This window comes from Pseudonaja textilis, chromosome 8 (assembly GCF_049901715.1).
Source record: "Pseudonaja textilis isolate UNSWEBS1 chromosome 8, rPseTex1.2, whole genome shotgun sequence".
Taxonomy (NCBI): domain Eukaryota; kingdom Metazoa; phylum Chordata; class Lepidosauria; order Squamata; family Elapidae; genus Pseudonaja; species Pseudonaja textilis.
In genome coordinates, this window is record NC_141997.1 from 8,641,418 (window position 1) to 8,667,792 (window position 26,375).

General features: G+C 37.2%; 1 protein-coding gene across 3 annotated transcripts in view; it reads right to left on the minus strand.

Annotated features, from left to right (window-relative positions):
* Positions 1-26,375, minus strand: part of PPEF1 (protein phosphatase with EF-hand domain 1) — a 50,358-nt gene that overhangs the window by 17,436 nt on the left and 6,547 nt on the right. The window contains exons 2-12 of one of the 3 annotated variants that reach the window (XM_087938260.1): positions 24,763-24,899; positions 21,052-21,179; positions 19,033-19,093; positions 17,409-17,587; positions 14,448-14,562; positions 11,296-11,342; positions 7,452-7,618; positions 2,526-2,562; positions 2,151-2,300; positions 1,054-1,383; positions 236-421 (exon numbers count right to left, since the gene is read on the minus strand). In XM_087938260.1, coding sequence (XP_087794386.1) covers positions 236-421; positions 1,054-1,383; positions 2,151-2,300; positions 2,526-2,562; positions 7,452-7,618; positions 11,296-11,342; positions 14,448-14,562; positions 17,409-17,587; positions 19,033-19,093; positions 21,052-21,179; positions 24,763-24,814 — 1,452 coding nt within the window. In that variant the 5' untranslated portion in view covers positions 24,815-24,899. Of the gene's footprint in view, positions 1-235; positions 422-1,053; positions 1,384-2,150; positions 2,301-2,525; positions 2,563-7,451; positions 7,619-11,295; positions 11,343-14,447; positions 14,563-17,408; positions 17,588-19,032; positions 19,094-21,051; positions 21,180-24,762; positions 24,950-26,375 lie in introns of all 3 variants that reach the window. The other 2 variants (XM_026714295.2, XM_087938261.1) reach the window with 2 other exon arrangements.

Below are 26,375 nucleotides of genomic sequence, written 5' to 3' on the forward strand. Positions count from 1 at the left end.
TCAGCTAGTCTTTCCATCTAAATATGGAATATTGATTTCTCCTTATTTTAGTTTGCATTATGGAAAAAATGAAATAATGATTAAAATTCAAGTATGTAGTATGATTAAGTACCCTTCTGGTGGCTAATGATTGCCATATCAATATTGAGTTGGAGCTGTCTTTCTAGTACAGTCTGATACAATCTTTCTATCTGGTGAATGTTTTATGAAATTTGAACTTTAAAGTATCAATTACCTTTCCATTATGACTGATCTCATAACCTTCCTGTTTGCACTGGTGAGACCTGATGAGCAATTTCAAATTATAACGTTGCAGCAATCTGGCAGTAATATCTGGACCAAAGTAACAACCTCCTCCTCGAATTTTATTTGGTGAACAACCATTTTGATGCTTAGGATCACTCCAGAGAATATCCATCACCTTTCCATGCAAATGAATGAACATAAGATAATCCTATTATCTTCCAGTATTTGAAATAAATGCTTGTATCTTTACTGATTCCCACACATGACATGTATGACTGTGAAACTTCTAATACTGATGTACTAAATTAGAATGATAAGGAAGTTAAATCACAATGCAGAAATTAATATAACTATTGCAATCCAGAGTTAAGACCTATCTAGTTTCAGTGAAATTGACCCATTTTGACACACTCTGCCCATCTTCTATCTAGTAGTTGATTCTACCATCTGGTGTTAAATAAAGTTTAAATCAAGTGCTTAGAGGGAACTTCTCCAAATGAAGGACAATTACAGACACCGAATTATTGATATATTAATAAGAATATTGGGCCTTTTTATCATCACAAAAATGGAATCTCTAGAAGACAGGGGCTGCAACACATTTTCTATTAGCTTGCAAGAATTAAATATAAACAAACAAAGCTAATTTGGGGTACAAAATTTCTAGTAGAAATTATTTATTGAGCTTGCAGTTGGTTACCTAATTAACGCTTTATTTTTTATCTTTACAACAGTTATTTCCAGTTATTTACATCCTTATAACCCATATTTTGGAGGAAAAGGGCTATATATAAAGGTTTAGCATACTTGTTCCCTTTCCTTTGCTGTTAATTCTGGAAATACATTTGTGGTAGTGAAGTTGTAAGGCTTAAGACACTGCACATTCTGAAATGAGCTAGAACTAGTTATATCCTGGGTGCCATCAAGATTGCCTTTGACATCACCCACTTCCTTGGCGTATTGTCTTCTCTCACAGAATGCTGATGTAGACTTTATTACATTTTTCTTGGAAATCTCTTGCCCAGAACTGCATTTTTTGGTTTCTGTGAGATTGATACTGGTTTTCACAAGATTTGTTCTCTGTGGCTCATAGATTGCTTCCATATTTGACTTCACTGGCCTCAGCAAAGACTTTAACTATGAAGATAAAATTCATGATCATTACCCTCAGAGCAAAAACATTGATAAATATGGATATGCAAATGCTGTTTGGTCAAAAAGAGACTAATCTGTCCTTCAGTGTATGCGTGGAGCCCATTCCAAAGGTAAGTGGAGACACAAAGAAAAAAAGCATACTTAAAGGAGTATGTATGTATGTATATAAGGGACTATGAGGACAAACCTTTGGAATGTACCTCTTACTGTTTGACAAGGAAGAATTGTACTGCATAGAATTACCTGCTGTTGTTTGTTCAATAACATTTCTTTCAAAGTTGTTTGTCATAAGTTGAATCTAAAGAGTTGGAAAGCACCATCTAAATTTTTTTTTCCTTTCTGAGGAACTTGCTCAAGGTAATACTTGATATGTGTATGTACAGTATATATACGGTACATATATAGATGTACATATGTACATATATGCTATATATAGATATCTAGGTATATATGTGCCATCTAAAACTTACATTAAAAATTAGAAAGTATTTATATTGAAAACATGACTTTTTAAGATGAAATTCAGACAAAGATTAATATGTATATAATATAACAAATAATCCATACTTTATAGAATTACTAATAATGTACCTATCCTAATATTATGTACATTATCTATAGTACTTTAAACATACAAAATAATAGGGTTAATGCTCACTGAATTTAGTAGAATTTTACTTCTACAAGTGAGCAAGACTGGATCTACAACCAATAAAGTAACAAAGTACTTTTATATGTATAATTCCTACCTTGTTTCTGTGGAATGAATTCAGGAAATTCAAATCTGTCGTATCTGATATTCCACCATGTAAAATAAGAACTTGATTGTCAATAATAGTAGCAAGAGGAAGCCAGCTGTAGACATCTTCTAGAAGATGTAAAATTGGTTTGCCATAGGTCTGTCAAATGAAATGCTGGGTTAGATACTCTTGAACTGTTCCTTAAGACCTATGGACAGTTTCATTTTGGCTTTACAATAAAACAGGAACAAATGAAGGCAAGTATTTTTAGGACATCTCTAGACAGTAATGGTTAATGGCCTAGTAATTTATGTAAAATAGCACAATCTGTTCTGCTGCTTTATTAATTTGATGGACTTTATCGAAATGAGATAAAATACTAACCTTATACTTCTTCATTATTTCTTTTGTGAAACCATATCTGAAATGAAAATGATTGTTGGAATACATGTTAGAATGCATTTGACACTGCAACAACTACAGTATTATTCAGCCAGAAGATGGCAGTGTTTAGTTTGCAACTATGGTTATAAGGCTCATAGTGACTGTACATTGTACATTTTATTTGATCTGTATGACTACGTAACCATCCTCTGCTACCAATCTACATGGCTGTATAATTATCCTCTGCTACAATTTCTGTAGAATAAAATAGAATTTTCTAACAGATTAGGGCCCAGCTTCAACACAGAGATAGAGCAGAGGTAAACCCAGAACCCAGAGATGACATTCCAGTAAACCAGAAAAAAACAGCTTCAACCCAGAGATAAACCCAGGTAAACTAGCTTCAACCCAGATTAACCCAAAACCCAGAGGCAAACCCAGTACAAATCCGGTACAAACCCAGATTAGAGGAGAAATATAGCACAGAACAGAGCAAATCAGTCATAGTCAGCGACAGCAAATAAGTGCAAGATACAGCAATAGAAAGAAGATGCAACAGAATGAATGAATGAATGAATGAATGAAAATGGCCAGTAGCAAAGGTAAAGCAAAGATTTCATTTGCAAATCTGACAAACCAGAATTAGCAGTCTTGGAAATTCAAGATGAAAATGCTTCTAATAAAGGAAGATACATGGAAATATATAAATAAAGTTAGACCAGAATACCCTTCAGGCAGGGGTGGGATGCAAATTTCTTAACAGCTGGTTCTGTGGGCATGGCTTAATTTGTGGGCATGGCCTGGTGGTCATGTGACTGGGTGGGTATGGCTTGCTGACTGGGCGTGGCTTGGTAGTCACGTGACTGGGTGGACGTAGCTTGTATGTAAATATTGTAAATGTTTATGTAAATATTGAATTTTTTATTAAAAAAGAGCAACTTTTACCCAAAATCAGGCAAAACAGGCAGGCAGATTGAGTTGCTTGCAGAATCACAGATTCACTCAGAGATCTATCTGCAATCTATTGCCTGAGTCTGTCACATAAAATTTGCTTGCAAGCAAACTCATAAAATTTGCTAGCAAGAAAACTCACAAAATTAACTCACAAAATTAACTCACAACACATCATGTGTGTAAATATTGATTTTTCTACCTTTCTGCAATCTATTGCCTGAGTCTGCACTGAAAAATAGAAGCTAGGAAGATTCAGCTCTGCTTTTAGATTAGCTAGAAAGCAAGAAATCCAACAATTTCCTGCTTTCTAGCTAATCTAAATATTCCGTCACAGCTGATAGTTGGAACAGCTGATGGTTGGGGGGGAAAAAGGAAAAATAGGAACTTACCAAAAATTAAGTGAAGGCACATGGCAGAACAAGTTGGATGGCATGCATGCTGGGTAAGGAGTGAGTGGGTGGAGAGGGGAGGGGTGGGGCCAGCCAGTGGAATGATTTGCTGGTTCTCTGAACTGCACAGAATCGTAACAACCGGTTCTATAGAATCGGTCCGACCAAGTAGAATGCCACCCCTGCCTTCAGGAGAGTAGATAGAGAAAGCTCAGAACACAATCTCTCTTAGCATAGAAGATGATCAACTCATACATATATGTAAATGTGAAACTGCTAAAGAAATGTGGAAAGGATTACAAAAGATACATGAAAGAGCTAATCTAAGCAGTGATGAACTGTATCAGCTGAACTGCAATCAAGTGGTTAATGTTGCCAAAGAGGAGAAACATTCGTCTGTCACAGGAAACCCTCCTCAGAGCATAAAGAACCATAGATTATAACCATAGATGCAAACTAAATAAACACTGCCATCTATTAGCTGAATAATTCTGTAGCTGTTACATTCAAACTACACACATGGCACAGACGACTTGGACACAGAAATCCTGATATAATAAATAAATTAACTGAGAAAGACTATCCAACTGGAATAAAAGAAGAAACCAGGTCCCAAGAGATTTCATTCAGGATATCCTGAATGTGAAGCACCATGATATCACAACAGCCTTTCTTAATGGTGATATCAAAGAGGAACTATATATGACATAGCCAAAAGAATATCTTGTGTGCTAGTTGTAGAAATCTCTTTATGGACTCAAGTAATCAGCTCAAACATGGAATTTTAAAAAATAAACGAAGTCTTGCTAGACAAAGGATTCATACAAAGGAAGGCTGACCCATGTCTATACTCAAAAATATGTAGATTCTGTATATTTTACTCTATGTGGATGACTTGATTGTTGTTTACAAAAGAGATGAGAAAATTGCAAAGTTGACTGCAATGCTTAACTAACATTTTGAGACTAAAGATCTTCGAGATGTGACATATTACCTAGGAATTAACATACAGCATAAGAAATAGCAGCTTCCTGTTAAATCAGAAATCTAAAATGGAAGCACTGCTTCAGCAGTTTGGCCTGACTGAAACCAAAGAAGCAAGCACTCCCATGAACACAGCATATCTGAAAATTGAACAGAATGAAGATCTTCTTCCTATTAATGAACAGTACAGATAAGCAGTGGGGGCATTGCTAAATATTGCAACCACTGCACATCCAGACATTGCAGCTGCTATGTCACTTCTTTGTAGACGCAGGAGTAAACCATGTCAAAGAGACTGGACATCAATCAAGAGAGTCATTAGATATCTCAAACAAACCAAGAACTTAAGTCTGAAGCTATCTGCAGTTGGTGATTTGAACCTTGTAGGATATATGGACTCTGATTGAGCAGGTGACCAAAGTACTTGTAAATCCACAAATGGTTACCTGTTCAAAATTAGGAAATAGTGCTTCCAGCAAGAAGCAAACCTCAGTAGCTTTGTCTTCTACAGAGGCAGAATACATTGCTGCTGCCTATGCCAGTCCAGAAGCTGTGTAGTTACATTAATTGAAAATCTTGGAGAGACAATGTCCTACAATCTTATATAACTGTATTAAGGATGTATTAAATTTGCCACCAATGAGAGGATAAATGCAAGAACAAAGTATATTAATGTCAGACATCATTACATTCATGATCTGATTGAGCAAAATGAAATTGTACTTATGTATTGTGAAAGTAGTAAGATGATTGTAGATGTTTTGACAAAACTGCTAATAAGGAACAGATTTATAGATCTGAGAGCAGAAATGGGACTATTGTAAGGAGTAGTTGTTGAGTGGGAGTGTTGGAATACATGTTCAAATATATTTTGTATTGCAACAATTATAGAATTACTCCACTAGTAGATGGCAGTGTTTAGTTTGCATCTATGATTATAATCTATGGTTCTTTATGTTCTGTGACAGTTGAAACCATTAAGCAGCAAGGCTGATGGTGACTGTACACTTTATTTGATCTGTATGGCTATGTAACCATTAGGGCATGTCAAATTTTTCAACTCTCAATTTCTAAACATTAGGGGTGCTCAAAAATTGTGACATGCCTTGGGGATTGTAAAGATATTTTGGTTACTTTAATATAATTTAGATGTGCTTTGTAAGTAACTACATAAATATCATAACTTTTTAACATTTTGTTTGTTTCATTACCATCCATTACTACTAATCTGTATGACTATATAATCATCATCTGCTACAATTTCTGTGAAATAAAGCAGAATTTTCTAACAATAATAAGTACTTTTATATAATTAATAACTGTGTAAAGCACATTGCCTACAAGAAATATTTTAATTCTATATCATATGTCTGTATTTGGAAATGAAAACGATGATCTATTAGTATTATCACTATATGACAATCTAGTTATAACTCCAATATATTTTCTGAAACTGATTCCTACCATATTTTCTCTGGCATTCAAAATACAGAATATTTCACTCTCTTTTTTTCACTGAAAAGCAGCTTGTAATTTATATCTTCTCTGCTATATTTTATTTTTAGATACACAGGAATGTTGACCAGTGTAGATATACCTTAAAGAGTTAAACAATATATTCACGCATTTTTTCTGATTTAAATTGGAAATTATGTCATAATCTGACATTAAGCTCAAGTACTTTTAAAAGTGCTCAAAGTTCAAACTCCACTTAAAATGCCTCCAAATAATTTCATTCCTGCTCACTCCTGCTTCAGGTACCATGAAGTGAGTGGTATTGAGGGTGTGTGCTACAGAATGCAGGCAGGTGATTGCTGTGGGCACTACAGAGTCTCGACAGGTTTATAGTGAATGCCATAGACTATGGATGGGCAGGTACTGGAACAGGTACAATGGAGTGTGAGGAGTGGGTGGACACAACTGAGCATGGCAGCAGGTGAAAAAGCAGTGAGAATGAAAGTGATTGAGACTTCTTGGCAACTTCCACATTGACCTTGTTTGTGAGAAGCCTGCCTGCAGGGAAGGTTGCAACTGGTGATCACATCACAGTAGAACACTGCACCCATCCTAACTGCAAGCTGGTGCTAAGCATCTGAAGAAGGGATGCCACATTGGTTACAATTTCATGGATGAGTCCCCCTTGTTCAGTGTCATCATGACTTTGAACACTTTCTGAGCAAATGGTTGTAATCCAAGGATTACCTGTATATGGAAGCTCCACCCTTTGTTAACTGCATTGCACACAGCACCTGCCAAATGCATTGTAGTAAGGGGTGGACTTCACATCAAGAGGAACATTTTGTCACTCCCTTGTATAGACTGATGCATAGGCATGGTCTATGCATGGTCTATGGTCTAAAACGGGTGGAGAACGATGGCCATACTGACTCAGGAATTCTGGGAGTTGAAGTCCACAAGTCATAAAAGGGCCATCATTCCCCACCCCTGGTCTAAAATAATGCATGAGGAAAGTATAGGAAAATACCGTTTCAAATATTAACACAACAAGAAAAACAGGGTTAGGTAAAAAAAAATTAATGTCAAGCTTTCAGAAAGAAAATATATTTAAGAGCTGGAGAAATAATAAAAATGGCCATACCTAAGATTCATCAGGTGGTCCTCATGATTCCCTCTGTTCAGATGTAAATGGTTTGGATAAACAAGGAGAAATGCAAACAGGATTATAAGTATTTCCATGGAATTCTTCCCTCTGTCAACAAAATCACCGTTAAAAACATATGGGTTTTCTTCTGAAGGAAGGCCATTCTGCAAAGAAAAAAAAACAGCAGAGTAGTTAACATTGCAATGTAATATTATAAGAATGTGAATATCTCTGCAACATTACAGGAATACTATATAATATTCTTTCATAGCAACACTTTTCCAATTCTGCCACAGGAAGTGCTATATGAGACCATCAATCATGAAGGCATTATAACCTTATTTAACTTTTGAAATTCTATGTCAATATAATGGATCATTCAATATTTTTTTACATCCATATATCCCTCCAAATAGCACTCAAGAAAAATATTATAAAATACTCCATTATAATTAAAATAAACAAAACAACTGAAAATATATAAATAGAAAAGAAATAAACATCCATCACTAACTTACTTTAGCACACAGATCAACTTCCATATAAGGACAATACAGTCCTAACTGAGCCAATCTTGGCAAGTAATTCTAATATAAATCAGTGTTAAAATATGTTTTATATTTTATTGCCTGTATTGTCATTACAGTGAAATTATTATGACAATAATTAGTTACATTTAGAATCTGCTTTACCAAAAAGAAATTGACATTATAAAATTTTATTTTTTCCAATGCAATCCTCACTTATGAGGCATTTTAATTTTATATAAATATAATATAATAATATTTTGTGAGAGATATGTACTTCCATTCTCACGTGCATGTCAGCTCTTACCTCTCCATCTAATTAGGAATACATTTGTAGTACTAAATCCACAAGCTTCTCAGAACACACTTCTTGGAACAGTGAACTAAAAGTGTCCTCAATAACAAATTGTGGGAAGTACACCCCAAAAGGACAGTGCCAGAAACCTCACAGCACCAGAAACCTCAGAAAACAGTGCCAAGAAACTCAAGCCAGCCCTTCCCCCTTTAAGAAAACCAAGAAGCACCAGTTGAAAGGAAAACTCAGAGCAGCCCTGCTAACAGAGCTGACAACAGAAACACTTAAGTAGAGCCATTAAGCTAAGGGGAATCAAGCTAAAAATAACTCACCAAGGGTAAACCAGAACTCCCTTTTTCCTGCCCCCTGCCAAGATTAACCAAGTGGTGGGCTGCTGCCGGTTCAGACCGGCTCGCCCATATCGGTAGCTCCTATCACTGGCTGGGCCCACCTACTTGCCCTGTTGCTGTCCTGTCCTATATATGGCTCTTTCGTCCCACCCATGCATCCCAGCTGATTTTTGTACCTTGCCCACTCAACTCACCACAGCTGCCATGTACAGGAAATCCCAATGTTTCTGTAGCTGCGCGCAAGTGAAAGGGGCATGTGTACATGAAGGGAGCATGCGCGTGCACACATTTTTGGTTCTGCCCTACGTGAACCAGTTGTTACAGTATGTGCAGCCCACTTCTGGATCAACCCCCCAGGATAGGAAAGACAAAGGTCCTGGGACATGATTCACCCATGAAGGCAGGAAGAGGCACACAAATAAAACCATCAAGCTGCAGGAGCTTCAAAGGGGAATTAAGCATAAAAGGCTCAGATTCACACTTCCAATCTGCTTGCAAGCCAAGAACACTCAAGCTGTTTCACTACTTTTCTTGCCTTCCTGAATTAAAGGATCCCTTTTCTGGCAGCTGGTTTCCATGTCTATTTTTCAGCATCAGTAACTGCTTCCCAGCTGGGACATGAACTCAGGAAATTTATTCCCTCAAAATGAAACAGATTCTGAAAATATATGCAAGTTACATTTATCCAGGCTGGGAAAGCTGTTTTTTTTTTGGGGGGGGGGGGGATTGTAATATTAGCTTTTAAAGCATCTTTAAATCTGACATTAGATTTAAATTGTAAATGCAAAACATCCCATGTGTTTTAAAACATAATAAGACTTTCCTGTCTCCATTTACTTTTCTCAAGCATGTAACAGCTTTACCTTTAGCTTTGCCCTTTGCAAATAAAATGAAATTAAAATCCTTTGCAGCAAAATACAACTTGTTTGCGGAGCTAAGATTGTTCTTATTTAATTGAATAAAAATAATAAAAATTAAAATAATAGCAAAAGCACTTAGACTTATATACTACTTCGTAATGATTTACAGCTAAGCAGTTTTACAGAGTCAGCATATTACAACTGGGTCTTCATTTCACCGACTTCAGAAGTATGAAAGACTGAGTCAGCCTTGAGCCGCTCAGAATTAAAGTCCTGGAATGAGCAGTGAGTTAGTCTGCAGTACTGCATTCTAATCACTGTGCCACTGCCAAATAAATAAACCATTCATGGTACATATAAAGATATCATGTAGTGTAACTATTAAAATATCCAAAAACACAATATGACAACTATTATAATACCTTACTGTCCTAATAAAATGGGATATAATTTAATATTCCTTAAATAGGATAAAACAGCCCATCATTAAACAGGAAAATGCAAGGTAACATTGAGCTACCAAAGAAAAATGGGTCTTAATTGTTCTCAAAAAGGCTTCCACGGGGCGGGGGGACACGACTAATCTAATGTGCAAAGGAAGGTTGTTCCACAACATTGATGCTATGATCCAGAAACATTGTTTCCTTACTCCGGCCTCCTCTTTGCTTACAAAAATATGGAAGAACCAACAGTTTCTCCTATGGTGTACACACTGGATAGATAATTCTGAGTGGAAAACACAACTCTGATGAAACTTTGGTCTTTGTAGGTCAAAAGCAGCACATGGAATTGCAGACAGAAGCTTACTGCCATTCATATAGCAACTTGAGCACAAGTCTAATATGTTTCTATTGGTTAATGCTTGCTAGCAACCACGCTGCTGCTTTTTATACCAAGCATAATTTTCTGATATTCTTCAGAAGCAGCCCCATGTAGTACACATTACAGTAGTCAATGTGCATGGTAATGAAATAATGAGTTACTATTGCACTATGTTAGCTCTTCAAGATAGTCCAAACAAGGGGCACCAACCATTAATAGCCACAGCCTATAATTTAGACTTATATACACTTCACAGTGCTTTACAGTTCTCTCTAAGCTGTTTAAAGATCAGCATATTGCCCCCCCACAATCTGGGTCCTCATTTTACTGACCTCAGAAGGATGGAAGCCTGAAAGTACATCTCTTCCCATTTTGTCTTTACAGTCCAAAAAAGTAGGGATGGTCCCTTCCAAAATGTTTGCCATGCCTCCCTTGATTCTGCAAACTAAGATGCCTCTTATCTGACTGTGGCTTTTCCTCCTTTCTTTCAAGGGCATTCTCACAGACCATTGCACAAAGATCCTTAAGGTCCAGGTAGGGCTGCAACTGGCACATTACCCAAAGCAAAAGGCCCTGGACACAGTTTCTACCAGTTCATCCAACAATAGCTCCATCCACTTTATATATTTATGTCTCTCTCTCTCAAGAAAAAGCATAAGTTCAAATACTCTCTTTTCCTAATTTAAAAAATTTCTTCATAACATCCAAGCTTCTAATTGCTTTTCTTTTCAAGGAGAAAACTCATCTAAGTATTTCAACTTCTGTTTACACTTTGTAAAGAATCCCAAAGAGTCCTTGGTTTTAAATTTCATATCTTCCAATATCCTTTAGCAATGCTTCCAATCAGCCTCCAGTTATAGTTAACAGAGTGCCAGTGGAAAGATGCCCAAATCTTAATAATTGATACCATAAAGTGCTGATCATCTGGATGTAGATCATTTGAGCTAAGCACTATCTTAAAAACTCAACAACATTTTAATTACTTACTTTGTAGAATATCAGCAAAAGATCATCTAATTTTCCATGTAAATCACCTAGAAAGAAAAACAGTTTTAGTGCTGTGTATATGTACAAAGCTTTCAGATGAAGCATATCAGCAGCCAGAATTAGAAAGTATAACTCTCCAATATTTAAGAAATATGTAAAGGAGAAAATGTAGGTACTCAAGTGTACTTTAATAGGTTTTGCATAGCAAATTAAAAGGGAAAGAACCAACATAAAGAAACTCACTATATTAATATTTCCATGCCAACTCAGAGAGCTAAAAAGGATTTGATTTATTTCTAATCAGAAATTTGGCTTTAGTTTCTATAAAAATGATGTTCATCTGTCACTAATCAGATTTTGGCTATGGAAGCTATTATTTGGTTGACGAGCTGTTATATATCTCTCAGATATTCTTATAATTGTGCAAATGAAGACACTGGTTAGAGGAAGTACATATGGATTAGCAAGGACAGGCTTGCTTGCAAGGGCAATTGTAATTTCATCCTACTTAAGAGGCTCATATTTTGAGGAAATATAATGGTATTTTCTTATGCACTGCAATAACTGACTGGAACATTGAATTATATAAAATATAAATACAGTAGAAGCTTCCTTATTTGGCTTTGCACTGAGCGGATTAATAGCTGATTTAAAACAATCATGTTGCATGAGTACAATGAATTCAATGTGCTAGCTGTTCCTGTGATTGGGAGATACAATGCTCAGTCTGAGAGTCATAACAAAATAATTATTCTTCTTTGCAGCTGCTGAACCTCCTCAAGCAGACCCAGGGAGTGCCATCAGTTCATCCATAATTTATATCACTGTTCTAACAAGAGTATACATGTAGGCTTGAATTGTGGAGTCCTTGGTGCTTTCTGAGTTTGGTTGTTTGCTTGCAGACATTTCATTACCCAACTAGGTAATATATTAATTGTGAATGAGTGGGGAATTTGCTGGAAGTTGCTTGCTCTTCTAATTTTGGTGGTGATGTGGTTTTCTCCTTACTAATAATCTGATTGGAGTATTGTTTAGGGTATTGTTTTCTGCTAGATTTTTGCCTGGTATTATTCCCTGCTTATCTGGTTGTTGGCTCCTGGAGAGGATGTGTTCTAGTATTTTTGTTTCCTTCCTAGCTTTTTAATTGTTTTGTTTGAATCCTGTGTAAATATGGTTTGTTTCTATATGTCTACTGATAGCTGATTTGTCTAAATGCTAAATTTCCAGGAATTCCCTAGCATTTTTGGATTTGGTTTGGTCTTGAATGCTCACAATTTCCCCTTTAAATTGTGGTTGAGTCTGTTTGTGGATTGTGAGATTAAGGATTTTCATTGTGTCTTCTGACAGCTAGTTGTTTGTATTCTGCTAGTCTTTTGCCTGTCTGTCCTACATAATGGTTGTTACAGTGTTTACACTGTATGTTGTACTGTATATTGTAGGCAAGCCGTGTTTTTTCTATTTGAGGCTTTTGATCTTTTGGTTTACTTAGGTTATTTTAGAGGACTTTGATTGATTTGTGTGCAACAGTAATGCTATATACTTATATCACTGTAATCACATTGTGTAGAATAGAATAGATAGAAATCTTTATTGGCCAAGTGCAATTGGACACGCAAGGAATTTGTATTCATGCATATGCTCTCGGTGTACATAAAAGAAAAGATACATTCATCAAAAGTCAAGAATCATAAGGTACAACACTTAATAATAGTCATAGGGTACAATAAGTAATCAAATCATACTAGGAAACAGTCAATATAAATTGTAAGGATACAAGCGACAAAGTTACATTAATACAGTCACAAGTGGGAGGGGATGGGTGATAAGGAGTGATGAAAAGATTAATAGTAATAGTAGTGCAGACTTTGTAAATAGTTGGACAGTGTTGAGGGAATTATTTGTTTAGTACAGTGATGGCGTTCAGGGGAAAACTGTCCTTGTGTCTAGTTGTTCTGTATGTAGTGCTCTATAGCGTCATTTTGAGGGCTAGAGTTGAAACAGTTTATGTCCAGGATGTGAGGGGTCTGTAAATATTTTCACAGCCCTCTTTTTGACTCGTGCAGTATGCAGGTCCTCAATGGAAGGCAGGTTGGTAGTAATTGTTTTTTCTGCAGTCCTAATTACTCTCTGAAGTCTATGTGTGTCTTGTTGGGTTGCAGAACCAAACCAGTTAGTTATAGAGGTGCAGATGACAGACTCAATAATTCCTCTGTAGAACTGTATTAGCAGCTCCTTGGGCAGTTTGAGCTTTCTGAGTTGGTGCAGAAAGAATATTCTTTGTTGTGCTTTTTGATGACGTTTCTGGTTATATCAATGTAATCAAGGAGTAATGATTAGGAAACTCTTGAATTACGTTTACATATTTACTGATATAATAATATGTATGATAATGAGAAGACAAGGATGGTCTGTGGCTACTAAAGAGTGCTATTTTGACCCAGAAGATCCCAAAGTCTCAATCAATGCATTTTTAAAAATTTAAAGAAGAGTGGAAAATTTTATACTTTTTTCCCTTTCTACTTTCCCTTCCTTTTAGCTGTATTTTAAAATATAGTTTATAAATTAGAATCCCTACTATTTTGTATATTTTCATCATTTTAATAGCTCCAAAATAAACATTTCTCAATAGGCATTCCTTCTGTTATAACAGGATGACCAGATCTGGGTGGCAAAAGTCTAAAGAATCTTTAGGGGGCAGATAACTAACTCTTTGGTACCATCTAGCATTCATCTGGAATTTTGCTGGTTAGATTTGGTACCCTTAAAAAGGTAATCAGAACCATTTCTTGAAGACTGGAGAAGTTTAGAGTTGAAATTAATTATTTACCACACAAAAGAACATTTTACAGATGGAAAAGCAGCTCTTTTCATAAAAATTTGCCTGGTTGGATCACTGACTCATTCAGTAACATCTGACAGAAAAAAAGTGGGAGGAAGTGTTTGGTTTACTTAAAATATGTTCTGAAGTCTGAATCACCAATCCTTTTTTGGAATGATAAAGAAAAATTGGGACGGATTTATACTAGGAGGAAGGCGCTATCATCTCAAAGTGACAGCTAAAAATGTTGCACAGCCCTCCCAATTCAAGAGATATTTTTGATTCTGTATCACCCTGATACTATGCTTCACTTAAAAAAATGTTGCTAGCTTACCACAGATGGTTACTTCTTTGGCATAAGAAGTTGAGAGATGAGTGATGTTTGGCATTTGTTGAAGGACTTTCCTGGTCTCATGAAACAGCTGAAGCACATATCGAGCATGTAGCTGCTGCAACGTGTCATACATGAAGACAAAAACAGCATGTTACGGCATCCATTCACTAAAGTTAAGTGAGAATGATGTTGTATGTCTGAGAGAAAATTAAACATTTATAGGATATTTAGAGGCCCTGCTTGCTCAAAGAACAAGTAGCCATGATCTTTAATGCTATTCTAATAAAGATCTCTGAACTTTACTTGGGCAATACTGATTGCAACCAGTGTATTACACTACTCCTTTAAAAATATGAAGTGCTAAATAGTCTCAGTGTTTTTGTCAAGATATCCAAAGCCCATGATTTGGATTTAGAGCAGGGGTCACCAACCTTTTGGACTTCAGGGACCACAAACTCATAATTTTAAATCCCATGGACCACTAATATGAATTTTTTTTAAAAAAAATACATTTTTTAAATAATGATCAGATAATGATTCCATTTTATTAATATGAAATGCACCTATTTAATATAACAAAATACTTTCATATATTAAATATAAAAATTTTATTTTTTATATTAAATACACACACACACACACACACACACACATAGGGTATATAAATGCTTATTTAATTATAACAAAATCGTAAATGCTTAATAGCTTGAAGAAATACTGCCATCTCTAACTGAACTGAATGAATGCTAGGAACTTTAACACAGGACCTAAGAAGCATTTTGTCCCCTGGAATGTAGGTTTGGCATCTTTGTAATCTATTAAAAATCAAGGATGAATTTGGATAGATGGATTTCAATGTCCGAATATCAAAGATCAATTTTCTTGTTTTTTTTTAAATATTATCAAATAAAGCCCATGTCATAATATGGATGAAATTTCTCCTGTTAGGGTGTCAGTTTGAAAGGTTATAGTTGACCATCTGCATGTGCATGTGACATAACAAAGGCAAGATGTGTGATAGTTTGTAATATTGTTTTACAAGGTATCAAGTGCTAGCACATGGGTTATGTCAGAATGGTGTTGCTAGTACAGGGTATCAGCCCAGTCTTCATTAAGCCTCTCTGACTACAATGTTTGAATGCCTCCGATTTTCAGCCATATTGATGAACAGCCTGAGAACTGAATTCAAAAGATCACTTTCCCACTCCTGAGGACACGCGGATTCCCCAGGCCACATTTGAAATAACAGAAATGGGAAGGAGGCAAGGGAGAGCGCCCTATACCCTATACAGTTTTAGATCCGATCTCCTGCTGGAGAGACGGTAGGCTAATTTTACGGGAGAAGGCTTCGGACTAAAGCGCTATGGTTCTGATTATAAGCCTCCCCCTCCTCCACTCCCCTTGTTTGAACGCTGCCACAGGCCAGCTGAGAACCAATTTGGAGGCCAGTAAGCCCCGCCTCTCTCTCGCCTTGGAGAAATCCTCCTCCAGCCTTCAAAATTGGCTTCAAAGGCAGTGAGGAAGCCGCAGGGTGCAGATGCCTGCTGCCAGCTGCATTTGAAAGCCAAGGAATGTCACTCCTCTAACCTGGAGAACAAATGGTACTTGCATTTGCGCGGCGTCAGCATTCTGCCTTCACCATGGTATATTTGTGGCAGCTTGCACCTTCCAGCCACCGCCGCTTTGGCCCACTTGTACCATGCCCCCACTGCCACAACAACACCATTATCTTATTCCGGCTGGCAAGAGCTGCTCACATGCCACCCCCTACGGCAGAGATTTCCAGCCCCACCATGGGCTGTACCCATATTCCAGAGCTGTAGTAGTTACAGGACCGGACCTTTGGTCATTCCGAAGCAGCTCCTCTGTAGCAGGCCGGTGCACCTAGGTGGAGGAGCTGCTCAGGGATGACCAAAGGGCCAGTCCTGTGACTACTGCAGCTCTGGAATATGGGACCTATTTTCCCACCAACATCAGCAAGCTGTCCCAGGGAAGATTTCTCTCTTCTGCTGTTGGTCTTACCTTCCAGTTCCAGCTCACATGGCTCTATTGAAAGTAAGGTTTGCGCTCAGCCAAAGGGTAGGGGGCCAGTGGGTGGGTGGGCCATGTGGGTGGCGCAGCCTTGTGTTCCCATGCAACCTGGATTAATTGCTTTGGGGTGTGTGCTTTGGGGAGGACATTTCTCTGTGGACCACCAAAATTTTCTCATGGACCACCGGTTGGCGACCATTGATTTAGAGCCAACCAAGGAAATTAAAGAGAATAAAAAATCCAGAAATTATGATGTACCACATTACAGGTGGGGAACTATGGCTCCTTTATGACTTGTGGACTTCAACTCCCAGAATTCCTGAGCTAGCATGACTGCTTCAAGAATTCTGGGAGTTGAAGTCCACAAGTCATAAAGGGGCCATAGTTCCCTGCTCCTGTACTAGAACTTCCTTTGATTTGACCCTATCTGGATGTATTTCTATCATAAGAGATACCTCATTTTCTCATTTTGTTATTAGCATGATATTTTGTAAAATGAAGCATTCAATTACAGGTAGTCCTTGACTTGTGATAGTTCATTTAGTGACTGTTCAAAGTTACACCACCACTGAAAAAAGTGACATATGACCACTTTTCACAGTTACGACCTTTTCAGCATCCCTATGATCATGTGATAAAAATGCAGATGCTTGGCAGCTGCTTCCTACTTACAACTGCTGCTGTGTCCCAGAGTCATGTCATCCCCTTTTGTGACCTTCGGCCAAGCAAAGTCAATGGGGAAGCCAGATTCACTTAACAACCAGGTTATTAACTTAACAACTGCACAGATTCACTTAACAACTGAGGCAAGAAAGATCATAAAATTGGGCAAAATTCATTTAATAAATGTCTCACAACAACAGAAATCTTGGGCTCCATTGTGATTGTAGGTTGAGGACTACCTGTATCAAACCACTGGTTTTAACTTACCTGTTGATCTTTGAAAGCCTGAAGAAGTACTTCGGTATCAGTGACAGTGAGAGGAAAACAAAGATGGGGCCCACGATAAGAGGCTGGTACTTCTATTATTCTTTCATACTCTTTCATGGCATGATCTGGGATTGATATGGCATAATCACTGCTACTAGAGAAAAAGTGGGAGCTAATTTCTATAAAAGAAGCAGAAAATACAGCTAATAAATATTTTATCTGTTTAATAATCATGTCCACAGATAATGGCTTGGATGTAGCATTTACTCCTACTCTGAGCAGACTCTAAGCTAAGCCAGACAAAATGGGAGTGGGAGGAAGAGGGGCACCATCTTAACTAAGAACTTCTGCAGCTGTTAGGACCGTATTGCTTCCCATGTTGGGCTGAAGAGCGGAACTGCAAAGTTCTCTTTTTCAGTCTTTTAGAAATTCATTGTTTTGCAAGAGCAAATCGCTAGATGTAATTAATGCTACTTTCAATAAACTATGTTTCTTGTTTTTAACCACTTCATCATGTGATCTTGGTGATTTTATAGGCAAGTGCTCTCCATGCTAGCCTAGTTAAATACAACTTTTTTCAATTGTAGGTATGATAACAAAGATTCAATGTTCATAGATATAACTATGTATATTCTTTTTTCATGGATAGAATTACAAAACATATTTGTTTATAGTGTGTTCAGAGCTATATATCAATGTTTCTCAACCTTGGCAACTTTAAGATATGTGGGCTTCAACTCTAAGCTTGGGAATTCTGATTGTTGAAGTCCAGCTATACCAAGGTTGAGAAGCCTGGCAAAGACTCACAATTGTGCAGTCAGATCTTTCTTTGTTCCCCCTCCATTTTTTTCCTCAAGAGCCCCAATTGTGGAAGCTGCAAAAAGGAGTATCCCCATGATCGGCATTTTTTCTTCCACTAGAGAACACCTATTTTTGCTACAGTGCACAAATCTCACAAACTAAACTTCCTAAAACTATAAATATTAGTGAGCCACAATTTCTAGCATCCCTCTATTAGCCTTGTTAGCTGTGACTGGTGGGAGTTGCAGTTCAAATTTTGGTGAACATGTTCTCTTCTGCATGAGAAATAATAACCAGTTTACATAGAAAAACTAATTAATAATTAAAGAGAAAAATATTTAAAACCAGAATTACAAACATTGCCAAATTTAACTTTTCATAGGAACATTTTCTTAGGAACACACTTTGGCATATTAAAAATATTTTAGCATGAACCTGAAAATAAAATATTTGTTATTTTCTATTTGCTATTGATTCCAAGATTAATGAAGCCTTTATAAGATGTAGAGTTCTCGATATCAATATTAAAAACAGGTGCTAGTTCTTCTCCTTTACTACTGTGGTTATGAACAAACAATTCCTACTTTAATTGACCACTTAATTGGAACAACACATTTGCTTAGCCAGTTCTTAGATTTTTACTCTTGGAAAACATTAAAAAGTTTTCATTTGCATGTGTGGATCCTGAAGTGGCTCCGAAGATAGTCACAAAAAAAATTAGTACTGATACCTATAGATTTGTCCATGGCTGACTTATCATTTTTCTAAGCAAAATATGCCAGTGCAATTTATTAAAAACAATTTATTTTTCTAAAATCCTCACCTGGGTCTGTCTTATTGGTCTGAGTAAAATGGTCCAGCATAAATGTGAAGAATTTGGAGAGCTGAATAAGAAAACACATGTTAGCTGTTAATCAAAACCACTGGTTTATTGCACATTTACCAGGGATCCACCTACTAAAACAGAGGTGGGGAACTATGTCCCTTTTATGTCCCTTGTGGGCTTCAACTCCCAGAATTCCTGGGCCAGTCATGCTTGTGGTCAGCTGAAGTCAAGTTACAAAGGGGACATAGTCCCCCACCCCTATACTAGAATGTCCCCCACCCCTATACTAGAATGCTTGACAAAATCGCAAGCCTCATACTTAGTTTTAATGCTATCCCTTGTACCTTTTCCAGCTCAAAAGACATAAGTATAAACAACTCCTATTCTGGGCATTAAATCTACTCTACTTCTGTAGCACCCCTCCCTGTTCCTGATTCATGCAGAGAGCAGGTGTTATCAGGAGGAAGCAACTCTTGGTCCTTGCACTACAGCATCCCCACCACTTAATTTCCTATAGCCCTTGGTCCCATTTCAAATACTTCTCCAGGCAGTCATCTCAGAAGTATGGCAAGAATACACTGTACAGGTAGTCCTAGACTGACGACCACAAAAGAGACCAAAATTTCTATGGCTGTGGCATAATTGTCCCATTTTTCAACCTTTCCTGCCACAGTTATTAAGTGAATCACTGCAGTTAAGTTAGTAACATGGTTATTAACTGAATCTAGCTTCCCCATGAACTTTGCTTGTCAGAAGGTTGCAAAAGGTGATCACATGACCCCAGGACACTGCAACTGTCATAAATATAAGTCAGTTCCCAAGCACCTACATTTTGATCATATGACCATGGGGATGCTGTAATGGTATTAAGTATGAAAAACGGTCATAAATCAGATTTTTAAGGGTGTTGAAACTTTGAACAGTCACTAAATGAACTGCTGTAAGTCGAGGGCTATCTGTATTGGCTTGCTTGTTACAAGGGAGGTCAATAGTGTCAGGAAAAAAGGATAAAGCAAAATTCAAGAGATGTTTTTTCCTCTCTGGTCTTTCTCTCTCTTCTTCCTATGCCCCAAAGAAAACTCATGTTGCTGCCAGAGTGTAGAACGAGCAACAATGTAGTGTAAGGGTTAAAGAGCAAGATTAGAACTAGAGAGATCTAACTACAAGTCTTCACGATAGTCCAGGCACAACACCCAAGTTGTGTTTGTAAAGAAAAAAAAAATGGAGGCGGGAGAAAAGCTGCTGTATGTACATGTATGCCAAAAGATAAGTGAGCAAGTCCAAAGACAGTGAATGTGGGGTCATTAAGTGCATCAGTTATGTCAGTGTGGAGAAGGCAATGGGTTGGCTTAGTGATGGAACAGGCCACCCAAGGCCTTCCTGACCCATTGAGATACCTCATGCTCCCCGCTCCCATCCTGCCACGCTGGGCTCACTTATCTTGCAAAGATCTGCCTCCCCTCCACCTCGGTTTCTTTGCCTTGGTGGGAAAGGAGAGCAGGACAATCTCCCTTTCAGCATCCATTCAGCTTGCAAATATTTTTTGTGCCAAGGGTGAAAAGTTCTGGGGGCCATGATCTCACACAACTTCAGGCACCCATCTGCTTTTGCAAAGAATGGGCGCCTGAAGTCGTGCAAGATCACAGCTCCCAGAACATTTCACTCCTGCTGTGAAAAGCATTTGCAAGCCAACCAGACTCTGGGAGCAAAATACACCGCAGGATGGGAGGGGGGAAGCAATTGTGGGGAGCAGCGGGGGGTGGGAGAGAATAGGATGAATGTCATTCAAAAGGGCGAATGACTGTCAGGGTGCTGCAACATTTGTAATTTCAGAACTGTGTTGTAAACACTTGGGGGTGTTATCGCGTAACTTTGAATGGCCACTAAGTGAACTGTCATAACTCAAGGATAACCTGTATATACAAAACTAAGAGACACAGGAACTATGGAGAACTTCCTCTAAAACATGGTTTACTTGATTTAACTGTTTGTGGCAAAGAAATGTAGAATACAAACCTGCATCTGTGCTTGTTCATCTGCATATTCAATTGATTGGAAAATAGTCAGGGAATATCGACGCCTCATTTCTAGCCGGGCCATGTAAGACCGATACCATCTTTGAATAAGGATAGCTGCTTTAATAGCTGTCAAAACAGAATGTGCCCCCAAAATAAGTTTGATTGGCTACAACTAATTAATTATGTAGTTTTTTGGCTCTAGAGTTTTAAAATGAATGAAATTCATGGAGCCCTATATTTCATATTTGTTTCTCTTACATGCTTTCTTGTAAAGTACAGAAGGGTGATCATTAAGGTTATAAATATCACTGCATGTCAAGCACAATGCTAATTTTATTGTAATGTGTAGGGTAATGTTTGAGATCCTGTGACTTTTTGTATCATTGTAAAAAGTAGATACACAGATTGGCAGATAATACTGAATAGCTACATGATTAACACAGAATCTTAAGGCTTTCATTGACCTGACTTTTTGTAAATGAATACTTCTAATTTTTCAAACCTGAAGACATTAGTAACCTAGACCAGTGGTCGCCAATCAGTGGCCTGGGGACCACTGGTGGTCTCTGAGAAAATTTTGGTGATCCACAGGGAAATTTCACCCCCAAAGCAAATAATTCAGGCTGTACTGAATTATTATTAGGCTGCACTGCCCACATGGCCCGCGGGAATACAAGGATTGCATCACTTGCATTGCAAACAACACAAGGTAGTGAGGGGAGGGGGGAAAAGGCGGAGGGGAGGAACTTGCTCCACTCACCCCAGGTGCCTCATCTGGCCACCAGGCTGCTTTTTCCCGCTTCTTTCTTCTTCTGCTTTTGGCTGCATACAAGGAAAGCAGCAAGTCTTTCTTTCTCTCCCCCAAACTCTACCAGAAATGAATCTTTGGGACCCTGCAAGGCATCCTGCTCCAAGAGGCTGCGCCGGCATGACAAGCCTCACAAAGACTCATTTCTGGTGGAGTTTGGGGCAGAGAAAAAAGACTTCTGCTGCTTCTGCTGCTTTCCTTGCATGAAGCCAAAAGTCTCTCTCTCTCTCTCTCACTGAGAACGGAGCTGGAGACGGTATCCTGCAATCCCAAATAAAGAATGATTGACCGGTAGGAAAACGGGGTGGGGACCTTTCCTGCAGACATTTTTGGGGATTTTCCCAGGGTCTCTGGTCTGCAGGATTTAAAATTATGAGTTTGGTGGTCCCTGAGGTCCAAAAGGTTGGCGACCCCTGACCTAGACAATGTGTACTATATGTTTTAAAAGGTGCTAACAATTATAGTAATACCTAGCTAAATTCACTGTTAAGTATTATTAATTTCACTCCAAGCAAAACTAAATGTTGCTACTGTGCAGAACAGAAGTTGTTAAGAGACATACAGATGTTATCATATTGAACAAGTTGTAACCTGCCCTATACTATGACAAACTTGGCAGAGGAATGTGTTGCCCTTGGAGCATTACTCTTATCATTGCTCATAATTTCATTATTCCAATTCTCATTCAAATAGAAATACTGCTTTGTTATTAAGATTATAAATCAAGAGTCAAGGGATCTTATCAATGATGCCCACCAAAGCACTTCCCAAGAGGAATTGCCCATATTCAATATGCCTGAAGGAGCAAAAGGAAAGATTCAGAACACAGCAGGTATCTAAGGCACCACAAAACTCTCCAAGAATTCATATAAATATCTAGTGTTGAAGGGAAATATTGTGATCACATAGGATATGATCTGAAATATCTATAAGTTAGAGAATGAAATTCTACGCTATTTGAATAAGACTCACACCTTGCGTTCACCTCTTCCGATACTTAGTGAGCAGTATGCCTTCCCCTTTATAAAATATATTGATGTCATGATCCTTTTACTTTTCTATCCTTTGATTTTGTTATTTTCTTTGGATATTAAAGCTTTCCTGTCTTATCTGTGCTCAACTCAGATATTTCATTTCTCAGTTGAGATGTTACAATCACTTTCCTTCTAATATACTCTACAAGCCCCACTCTACCATATGCAGAAGCCACCTGGGATGGAAACCATTAACAAGTTATGGCACAGTCTGTAATTTCATTGGGAGGAATTTTCTGTTTTACTATTCACCCTGAATTTTTATTTATTTATTTGGAATTTATATTGCTGCCTACTTGCACATGACGACTCTAGGTGGCTTACTGGAAATAAAAATACAATATAAAAGAAATAAAAATAATTAATTCATTAAATAAGATTTATTAAATTAAATTAAAACAAGATTTCTTCAGAGCTATATGGAAGTGCTATAATTGAAGATATTCAACTAATGAAAGCATTCAAATTAATGTTAGAGGTATAATGGAGATAAAGGATATCAAAGAGAAAATTAATCTTCCTCCCTCGCACATTTGGTGTCCATGTGAGTAAACACATGTATATACAATAACTTCCTATAAAGTCCTTATGGAGTAGATCTTCATGCATGCTTTTACTTCATACAAGCAACAGACATCCTTGGAATGGCTAGATCAGGCAATCACACAAAATCCTCATGTGTACTTTTAGCATGAGAAGAGATTCCATTGAAGTCTTCTTTGCTTTTTTCCTCTCCCTTTCCAATAGCTTTAGAACAGGGCTGTCAAACTCCCGGCCTGTGGGCTGGATGCATCATGCACTGGCCATGCCCACACCTGGTTTAGCGAAGGGGGAAAAAGTCCTGATACGTGACGTGATGCTGCTGTGACGATGTGAGTTTGATACCCCTGTTTTAGAGACATCAGTTGTGAATATGGGACCCTTTTTCATTGTATTGATGAATACATTTGCAAAATATTTTCCTTTGGAATAGTGAAGCTATATTGTTATAATACATTTATTTTGTTATATGAATAAAACAAACACAATTCCAATATAAAGTATTACAAAATATGAACTGAATAAAAATTTCAGCGGGTCACTATTTAAAAGCTTGCTCTTTATTTTTCTTTGTACGTCTTATTTTCTAATTTTATTATACAGTACTATTATTTTAAAAGGGTTTTTTTACTGTCATATACTGTTTTGTAGTGCTTGCTGTGTGCTTATTGGAGGATGCAGGATATAAGTTAAGCATGTTTCAGGAAGTTAATGAGTTTTCACTGCCGTTCTTACAGTTACAGTTTTACCAGGTTTGTTTTTGTAACTACTTCTAACTTTATTATACTTTTTTTATCTCTACCTCCTTATTACATACCTGAACTCTTAGGAGAAACAGCTAAGCTGTTTAAAATTAATAAGTAATATAAATTACTGAAAAGGCAAATGGAAGAATATAAGATAAATGAGTGCAATACAATTCTATTTGAACCTATTCAAAGGTTTGGCAAAACTTACTCCCAAGGTACAAAGGAACCATGATGAGGAAGACTGATATACAGAATTGAACCTTTAAATAAACTTCAGGACTTCAGGTAAAGGCTCCTGATAAATTCTTGATCTTAATGTGCCTTCCATGCCAATGATTCTCAACCTTCTCTATCTCACATCTCACCAATCACTTTGTACAAATGCTGGATCAAACAATAAGGTATGAAAACAGAGATGGGTCTACCTAGATAGTTATATTTACCCACACACATGCACAAACAGAATATAAAATAAATGACAAAGCACATGCAAATCATACAACAACATTACAACAAGGAACAGTGCAATAGAATTTCTTGTTGCCATAGAATGATTGCATTGCACAAGCAAATTTTACCTTTTTTTGATTTATTTGTTTGGCTTTTTGTACCAGAAGTGCCACATCCCATGACTCAGTAAAATAAAGACTGGATTGATGGTTTAAATTTTCCTTATTCTGGATGAATTCTTTAGCTGATAGTGATCCAACTGCACCTTTGTATATTAATCACAATATGCTGTAATGAATCAAATCTTTATTTTCCCTAATAAAAAAAGAATGCAATGAACATTGATTTTTCTACTGTCAGCTATTTAGTCACAATAGAACATAATTTACCTGAGTCATCCGTACATGAGTAAAAGTAGGAGGGTTCACTGTTCTGTAGCTATTGTCCTGTCAGCTTAACGAAGATGACTCTCTTTACATCCCAGGATCAGAGTCAGGCAGAGAATTGTCATGCAATTATTGAGGGGGGGGAGGAATTCAATGCAATTATATTGTAGTTCAATACAATTATATACATATGGGCAATGGATTGTTTTCCTAATTATTTGTTTCATCTATCTCCAAAATGAGGCACTTCGATAGGATCACTAATGGATAAATGTGACCAAGGCACATAAAAGCAGGAATGAGCAATCTGTAGTCCCAGAGTCATATGGGCCTCTGAGCCCTATTTTTCTACCCTTAGAGACTCTTGACTATATAACTGCTGAAATTTGATGGCAGTTTCCTACCGTTTTTTAAGCAGATATATCACAGTTTTTTTAAAAGCTCCAGAAATGTCAGATATGCCCATATTATTTGCTAATACTATTTGCTATCTGTTTAATAAGCCTCATATCTCCCCCCCACAATATTAAGCTTTTCTCACAGCTGGAAAGAAACCCTCACCAATATCAAATTTAGGACTTATAGGCATAGCCTGGCTTCCCTATTGCAGGTTTAGACTGGTAGCAGCAACAGACAACAACATAATTACCCATGGACCATGGAAGCAATTTCAAAATTCATTTTTTTGGTCTACTTCTGAAATTCAGTTTCCCTTTGTAATGTTGCCTTGAGAGTTCCTGTCTATTTAGGAGGGCTGCAAAGAGCATTTAGTTGGCTATTTGCAAAGGTAAGGATGTACCTTCAAGTAAAGCACTGCTTATCAGTCTCTAGTATTTTTAAAGCTACCTTTAGCACAATATAATAGCACATTGGCTTACACACTTGTTCTGAAAATAGTGAGTTACTGCTTTGAGATAGAATTAAAACATTTTTTTAAACAAATATTTTTATTTTAGTTCCTCACTTTTCCTTACATTGTGTTCTTTCACTTCTAAAGCACAAAAACATTTTCCCCACTTCCACGGTCTGCAAAATCACATAAGATCAGCTGTTTCCTTCCCAAAGCTTCTATGTCCCTCAAAAACCTTCATAATGGTTATCTGTCATGTTATATATCTGTACTTATTACATCACAATGTAATTTTTTTAAAAAAAAATTCACCTAACAGGGTTTCAGGTCCTATTTTTTTGCTATGCTACCAAAACTTAACAAAAATAATGAAGCAGTTGACCAAATGGATTCAGGAAGAAGAAATTAATAAGCAACTATATGGATTGGAAAACAGTCATCATATATATCATGTTTACAGCTTCATTTAAAGGTGGTGTTTGTGTACTCCAGAACTAAAGAGGCC